This window comes from Hermetia illucens, chromosome 2 (assembly GCF_905115235.1).
Source record: "Hermetia illucens chromosome 2, iHerIll2.2.curated.20191125, whole genome shotgun sequence".
Classification (NCBI taxonomy): Eukaryota; Metazoa; Arthropoda; class Insecta; order Diptera; family Stratiomyidae; genus Hermetia; species Hermetia illucens.
The window spans coordinates 49,960,873-49,968,986 of NC_051850.1; the positions used below are offsets into that span (position 1 = coordinate 49,960,873).

The 8,114-nt window shown below is 41.7% G+C and overlaps 1 protein-coding gene across 1 annotated transcript; it reads right to left on the reverse strand.

Annotated features, from left to right (window-relative positions):
• Window positions 1–5,929: 5,929 nt before the first annotated feature.
• LOC119648711 lies at window positions 5,930–7,084 on the reverse strand. Its single transcript, XM_038050520.1, has 4 exons — window positions 6,718–7,084; window positions 6,495–6,620; window positions 6,264–6,404; window positions 5,930–6,197 (listed from the first exon to the last, which is right to left on the reverse strand). The coding sequence occupies exons 1-4, from the start codon at window positions 6,989–6,991 to the stop codon at window positions 6,094–6,096; spliced, it is 645 nt and encodes a 214-aa protein (XP_037906448.1). The 5' UTR covers window positions 6,992–7,084; the 3' UTR covers window positions 5,930–6,093.
• Window positions 7,085–8,114: the final 1,030 nt, after the last annotated feature.

Sequence of the window (8,114 nt, forward strand, 5' to 3'; positions counted from 1 at the left end):
TCTGAAAGTTCCTGCACTATCGCCATCTTATAGGGATGAAAATGAAGATCATCACAAAGAATTCTTCTCACAGAACGATCGGATAGTCCAAGGGCAGATGCGTGTTTGCGCGCAGAACGCCGTGGCGATCGCAACATTGACGCTCTCACTGCTTCAATGTTCTCAGGTGATCTAATGGGCCGAGGGACCCCAGTTCTTCCTTTTGTCGTACTTGCAGTTTGTCTGAATGTAGTGACCCATGTAACAATTGAGACGTACAAACTACCCTCATGTAGAGCACACGCGAGATTTCGGGCTGCACATCAATGAAAGCAAAACGAAATATATGTTGGCAACGTCAGCACCAAAAACCAACCAACCAAAAACATCAAACCGCACTGGGCAAACGGGAAGAATAAAGATAGGAGACTACAACTTTGAGACCGTTAATTATTTCTCCTATGTAGAGTCGAAAATCACAACCGATAACAGCCACAACGATGAAATCCGCGTACGATTGTTGGCAGCCAACAGAACCTATTTCAACTTACAAAAGCTGTTCCGCTCAAAATGTCTCGACATAGGGACGAAGCTCTTACTGTACAAGACTATGATGTCGCCAGTCCTCATGTATTCATTCGGAGACTTGGGTTTTTAGAAAGAAAAATTGGGAATCTTGGCCGCATTAGAGAGGTTGCGGTGGGCGGATCAGTTAATCCGTAGGGATGAGGATGATCCAGCCCGAAAAGTCTACAAGGGTAATATCTATTGTAGAAAAAAAAGACGAGGCAGATCCTCCCTGAGGAAGGCGTAGGCCAGGACGCCAAACAGCTTTTAGGGATATCGAATTGGTGGACCTCGGCACAAAACGGGGATGTCTGGAGTTTTTTATTGAAGTATGTCTAGACCGGATACCGGTTGTTGCGCCGCTGATAATGATGATGAAGACAATTTCGAGCTCCGGTGAAAAACAAATTTTACATCTCCTCTTGCATATATGAGGACCCCACCTTAAACTCAATGTAGAAAACACACTTCCCACCAAATTTCAAGCCAATCGGCAATATCATTCCTAAGAAACGTGCGTGTGACCGACAGATAGACCTGTGAGGAGTTGCCAGATCTTCCATCAGGCGCGTCCCTTCTTGCGGATAAAGGAATGCTCGGCGAATACGTATGAATATGTACTTGTACGCATTTGGAGGTGTGCGTCTGTGGACATGTTTATGAGCAAGTCAGAATAGGGTGAGAAAAACGCCCATCCATCGACAAAAATAGCTATGGGAAGGTCACCCAGAATAATAAACCAATATGGACGAAGAGAAAGTGTATAAAGTTACAATGCAGGTGCTCGGAATGTCAGTACCAGCGGCTTTTGGGAATGGGAAAGTGACTGCAGTGCCTCGGTGCTGAACAGCTTGACCACCGTGACAGCTAAGACAAGGGAATGTTTAAACCAAGCACGTCGCTTCCTAGAATACCCATTATAAAAACGCAGGAGCATATCCCCAAGGGAGAACGGTGTGCGTCAAGAGCCGTAGTAACTCCAACTGCATCCGAACGTATAGGGTTCGCCCAGGGTTCTCAGGATCGAGGGCCGGACCGGGTAAGAAGGAAAGAACTCCATTAATGTCTCAAAATTTGCAGAAAGGAGAATGGAAGCTGTGGAATAATAGTCCGAGCTGGAGGAGTCATCATTATTTTTGCTTGGAGCGAAAATTGTTGAGCTGTCGCAATTTAGATAAACCCCACATGTACCAAGCATTCGAGCATATGTTGAGAGCCATCTGGGTTCTACATAATAAATCGCGGGAAGATGCGTAAGAATCTAAGGAGAGCCCTAAAATGACTCCTTCGACGGTAACACAACCAACGCAGGTGCCACCCAACCGTATACCCGTGGATGGACAAAGAAAAAAGAAGGTTCGGGAAGAAGGAAGACGAACATCCAGGAAATCAGCAACAGCATAAGCAAGCCGCGGAGAGAGGAACCAAAAGGGAGATCTCACGCTGGAATTGAAATGCTCAAAAGCATGAGATCGCTATACAGTGCAAGGACCTAGATGAGGTGACTTCTAAGGTGGAAATCTGCACTGCCTTAGCAGAGCCTTGGAAAGGTGTATGGATGTACGCAAACGGCGACCATCCGGCTACCAGCAGAAGAAGCGCGCAAGCTACCAGATGTTGAGAAGGTCCTTATTGGATGGGTAGTCTATCACCTTGGAGCACATATCTCATTGAAAAGATGCTTGAAGTGTCTCTTGTACGGACATCTAGCGAGAGTGTGCACTAGAGCGGTTAATCGGGCATGTAGCAACATGTTGCGTAATGAAGAGGAGGTCCTTTACAGCGGGCATATTTCCGGAAGCGGCAAGTGTCGCGAGTTCAAAAAGGACTAAATGCAGTCGGAATGAGCGGAAAATTGTCGATAGACCCGCAGACTGATTCCCAGCAGCAAGGTGTGGATTTTATCCGCAACCAGACGGTCGTGTTATCGCTCATAGATTTCGTCATTATGTACACTACGGAATCGTCCATCCTCATTTAGGGGGCTAAAAGTTCTTCGAATTATTCTTCTCTTGAAAGCGCAAAGAGTTCACAATTTTTTTTTGTTAAGAACCAGGTTTCCAAGGAATAGATAAGGACTGACAAGATCATTGTCTTGTACAGTAAGAAATTTGGCTCTATGGTGAGATGTTTCGAGCGAAACAGTTTTTGTAACCTGAAAAAGGCTCTGTTGGCTGCCAACAATCGTGTGCGGATTCCATCGCCACGCATGATAGAGCATCCCTTTGTCTTAGAACGTTGTTAAAGTTGAATGGTCTGAAGACTAATCCCGGTGCTTTTATCTGACCTCGCACATTGGTCAGGGTCAGGCTACTCAGTCTTATGAATTTCGTTGGGATACCGAATTCGCCCATGACCATGTATAGTTTTACCCTGGCTATGCTGTCATAGGCGGCTTTAAAGTCGATGAAAATATGGTGCAACTAATGCCCATATTCCAGCAATTTTTCCATCGCTTTCCCGGTAGGGTTGTCAGTTGGTACAACGATATAAGCTTAATGAAATAATCACTACTAGCGACGGAAACGGTGTTACGTTTTAATTCCTTCAATTCTTTATTTTGCACATATATATATATTTTGGGGTGCGTACATTCGGTACAACCCTACTAAAGACAATTGCCATGATAAGATTCTTTTATACTTTTTCACTAATTACTTAATTACTTTTATTTTTAAATTCTATTTTAATTTTAAACTTTTAAACTAATTACCTCCTAATTACTGCGGGGAGTGTTATTACTTTCGTGGGGCAGTTATCTGAATCCGTGTTTAATAATCGCATCGCGTCTTCTCTGAAAATGTTCTTTCCCAAGGGTCCGAAATTGTCGTTCGGTTTGAATGGAGCAAGAGCTGAAGATTTTCCCGTTGGATGGTATGACCTTCTTCCACAAGGTGCGTTGCAACTGATGATCTCATGCATGACTTTTATTTCCGAACCCTACTTACCGCTTCCTTGCTGTGTTCGCTAAATCTAGTCGCTATCGTTTAGCGTTTAGCTGTCCTGATATATCTTATTACAATCGCTGAACGTCATTCGGTAGATACCGTTTTTTCCTCCGCTGCCAAAGGATCCTTGACGCTTCCCACTTAATTCCGCAAGGTGGACGATCGACTTGAACCTACAACTTCCAGTTGAAACTTTTTTATTCAATTTCTGATGTTATTGAATAGGTAGGAATACGGGATACTTATCCGCCTGCACTAATGTGCTGTCATTACTTATTAAAGCTGTATTCTGAAAGAGGGTATATGATCGGTCGGTGAATCATGCAATTATTGGCAGCCATTTTTTGCGAAAATGTATGGTGTGAATTTGGTGGTATCGTAGCGTTGCTGTTGGCTTACGGTATATTTCGAACTCAAGCATCCCGCTAGAGTTGAAGATATTCAGGTCTAAGAAGGGTAGAGCACTATCCATTTCTACCTCTAGTGTAAACTCGATTTGATGATGAATCTTGTTTATCGAGGAGATGATCTTGTCGATATGGTCTCTTCTAACAATCGCTAATACGTCGTCTACATAACTAAACCATACTTTAGGCATTATTCCCCTCGACTCAATTTCTTCTTCGATTGATGACATCAACCTTTCAGTGAGTTACTGCGAGAGGCGGTCCCAAAGTCGTTTTGTAGAATCTATCCCGAAACGTCAAAAAGATTTCGTTCACACAGAACCTGGCAAGGTTTGCATAAATTCGAAATTTTCTTCATTATTCCAACCCAAATCCAAACTGGCTCAGCCATCTTTCGAGTCCGAAAATTTACGTTTTCACTGGCGTGTTGGGAAACAATGCTTTCACGTCGAATGATACCATCACCTCGTCCTCACCCATCCTCTCAATACGTTGCAGCTTCTGTAGTAGTTCATTGGAGTTAGCCACTGAATATCTACTAGTCGTCGTCCCAAAGGCCTGGCACTCCACCAACCACTTGACGATGCATGTTGGTGAGTTCAAATCGGCAATGATTTCTCGCATCTCGTCCACCTACTTGTGCATTTTGGGCTGACATCTGATTCTTGGAAGCGCAGGATTCGACATTCGGAGTCGCCCAATGTTCGGGAATACTGCACTAGTTTCCTTCAGCGCTCGATCGACCTTTTTGATAGATTCGGGAAGCGGGTTGTTTCGCAATTCAAAAAAGTTTCAACTCTCCAGTTTCCAAACAACAACTTGGTCATACTTACATACACAGCTTTGTTTATAACGATGGGCGAAAAATTGTCGATGGAGCCACAAATTGATTTCCAGCACCAAGGCGTGGACGCAGAGAACGCATGGTCAGATAAATCATGAACTCACGCAGTTTCTTGCAGGACGTGATTATTTCTATAATTTTAAACGGGATAGCTCACCCAACTGTCCCAGCTGCAACGGTATTCTGGAGGACCCGCAGCATGTTTTCTTCCATTGTCCTAGATTCGCTGAGGAGAGGAATAGTCTACAGAAGACATTGGGAAAAACCGTAGCGTCGGAAAATATAATTGGGAAAATGCTTGCATGCCAGGAGAACTAAGATGCAGTTAACGATATGGTGAGATGGACTGAGTACAGGTTGAGAAAGACAGAGGTATGTCCGTCCCGCGACGAAATACTTTACTTTACGATGGTTTCGCAGCGAAGAGGGCAGGAGTTAGGGGGTGGATTTAGTAGGTAAAAATCCCACACGCTGGCATATGTCTGCCAGTGTCTTTGGCAGATTTCCACCTCCAGAAAAAAGACGGACATTGAACCGATTTTAATTAGTTTTATTTTACAAACAAACCCATAAAAATGACGGTAGTACGAAATACATCTCCAACCAAGCATTTTATTATTCTGCCCAAACGGCGCGCATCGACGCCATCACACCCCTGCCCAATAATCATCGAGTAAACGAAAATTGAAATCAACGAGGAAATCTGACTGTAATTACGCGGTGTTTCTAGCGATTAGTTATTTGAAATAAAAAAACTTGTTTTTCCTATTCGCTAGCGTTGATATTTTTATTTTGCAAATTCCGATATTTCGGGAACCACAAGTTAGCACTGATGAAGGGAACAAGTGGTTCCCGAAATATCGGTATTTGCAAAATATCAGTATTGGCAAAATAAAAATATCAACACTAGCGAATAGGACAAACAAATTTTATTATTTCAAACAACGAGGAAAGCTTCACCACAAAAACCAACTAGCGCAATTCCTCGTCCCTGCCCCTCCTAAACCTTGTCCCTCCTCTCCTCCATTTCCCTTCGCTAAATTATATCACAACCACGGGTTTTTTTTTCAATTTTTCGTCCAGGTTCCCCACCAAGCAATCCCAAAGGTTAACAAATCGTTTCATTTTCATTCATTTTAGTTTTTATTTCTATGATATAACAAGCAAATAGCAAAAATATTAAAATAATGATATTTCATTTAGGAGCTTTCTCGTTTTGTCAGGGTATATATATATCCAACACTTCAAAATAAACCATCCGCGCTCAAAGTCGCACCTCATAAATAGGTCGATTCAAATTGTTTATAATTGTTTATTATTTCGGTTTAATTCGGGAATGAATTCTTCCTTAATTATTGCAATTGTCACTTTGCTTTTTAGTCTGGCTACCTTCAATACGACGAAATTCAGAGAAAATCGTACAATTATTCGAACGGGATTCGTAGAAATTATCTGAAGTAAAAAGATGTTTTGCAAGTGAGATGTTTAGCTGTAATTCAACAGCGTCCAGAATAATACCTTCTTCCTCTGTGCAGTTGTAAAACCACCGGTTAGTGCTTCCATAGGCAAACAAGCAAATGTAATTGAAGTTTAAATTGCCAACATTTGCAGTAAGCAAGGGCTCAGCGATGCCAGGGATCGAGATGTCTAGCCATCCACCTGCAAAATGTAGTGATTTATTGTGGAGTTTGCAGTCAGCAGTTTAGCCACCTTCAATGTGCTCACAGATGTAGCTATTATCGTACTTACACACTGTTTGACGAATCACTACCGGGATAGGCCACATTGGGGATGTTATATTCTTAATTGAAGTCTTGTCCAAATCCTTGCCATTGCAGTGCAGAACTGACAGCGTGTTTGACCAACCCCCAATAACTGGAAGGTAGAATTTCGTTGTGTGTAAATGTGAGAGCCTTAATTGAGTTTCGGATGCATAGTGCAAATAAGGATGTTCGTGGGTAATCCAACTCACCAACACGACAATCGGCTCCTGATTTAGTATTCGAAAGCACCAGGTTGGCATCGTGGTACGAAAACACATACAGTTTGAAGTACAAGCTATACTTCTCACTTCGATAATTCTTCATGTAATCGAGGGGAAAGTAATGCTCACATTCTTTCGAATCAGTCACGAACTCGTTACAGGTAGCCAACTTGGACATAGGCACTGAATTGAATCTGCCACTGCTAATTTGCAGGGTCACCGATAATAAACACAATATTACCAACTTGTAAATTTGTAACATTTTTAACACTTTTGTATCGCGTCTAATACTGTTTACAACTGACTTTCTTGCAAAATGCTAAAACGAATGAACGAAGATCACCAACTGTACTAGTTAATCAATATACCCCGAATACATTTGTAGCCTCTTTTGAGTGATAAGCATCCCGTAAGATTGACCCTAGTGGGACGCTAGAAGACTATCAACAAACAATCATTGATTAAATAATAAGTCCAAGTGGCAAATTTGGCTTATCTCGCAGAAAAATTTTGAGAATAGATATTTTGGGAACGTGAAAGGAAACCAAGAGTGCAAAGGGCACTATGGCTTTCCTGAGTGAAATATTTCTGTAAGGTCCAGTAAACACTGCCAATGTTATCTAAACAAGATTAACATAGACAACTTATGGATGTTCTATAAATATTTCAAGACATTCTTAACTAGAATTCTGCATTCAATAATACTGTAATGTTTCGAAAAAGAGACAATGAACTCTCTCCTCAATTACCTACGATTCTAAAATATCTTCGTCAAAGATCTAATGTGAATCTGGAATTACCAAAGCGATCAAAATAGTGAAAAAGACAGAATTTCAAATGATTAAATAACCCAGAAAATACCCAGAAAATAGAGATGACTAATCTAGAAAAAACCTAGGCGGATGTGAGTAACACTGCTGGAGACAGGATTAGGTAATAATCAGACGATGGTAACTATTAAGGAGTTAATTTAACTAGTTAAGCGCGTCTATAAAGACTATCCGTAAGTGGAACTAACAGCACCAATCAATTTCTAGACTTCGAAGATACCAAAATTCGATTAGCTTCCTGTCAGTTTTGAATCTACATCATTGAAATGGGAGAATCATCAAGGACCACGGCATAATGCGTAGCCATTAAAAATTGTTACTGTTCTCTCAGCATCCACAGCAAAACCATCTAATCGTTACAATTGTAGCTTAGACTTCACCAAGCAATAACATTTCCATTATTCAGTGCATAAGTTTCTCACACTCCTCCTCCTCTCTCCAGTCATTAAAGCCGAAAATCGAGTGCGACCTCCGAATTGTTTTAGTTAAGACCAATTGACAAGAAATTCAAGGTGCGGATAGAGGGTAGCATAAAAAGCAAAAGTTATATAGCCC

Excerpts from the sequence above, each read along its gene's own strand:
- LOC119648711 (XM_038050520.1), bottom strand. The coding sequence starts at position 6,991 with ATGTTACAAATTTACAAGTTGGTAATATTGTGTTTATTATCGGTGACC. Across the intron at positions 6,621-6,717 it reads AGGAGCCGATTGTCGTGTTG|TTATTGGGGGTTGGTCAAAC; the intron begins GTGAGTTGGATT and ends TCTACCTTCCAG. Across the intron at positions 6,198-6,263 it reads CAACTGCACAGAGGAAGAAG|ATAATTTCTACGAATCCCGT; the intron begins GTATTATTCTGG and ends TTTTTACTTCAG.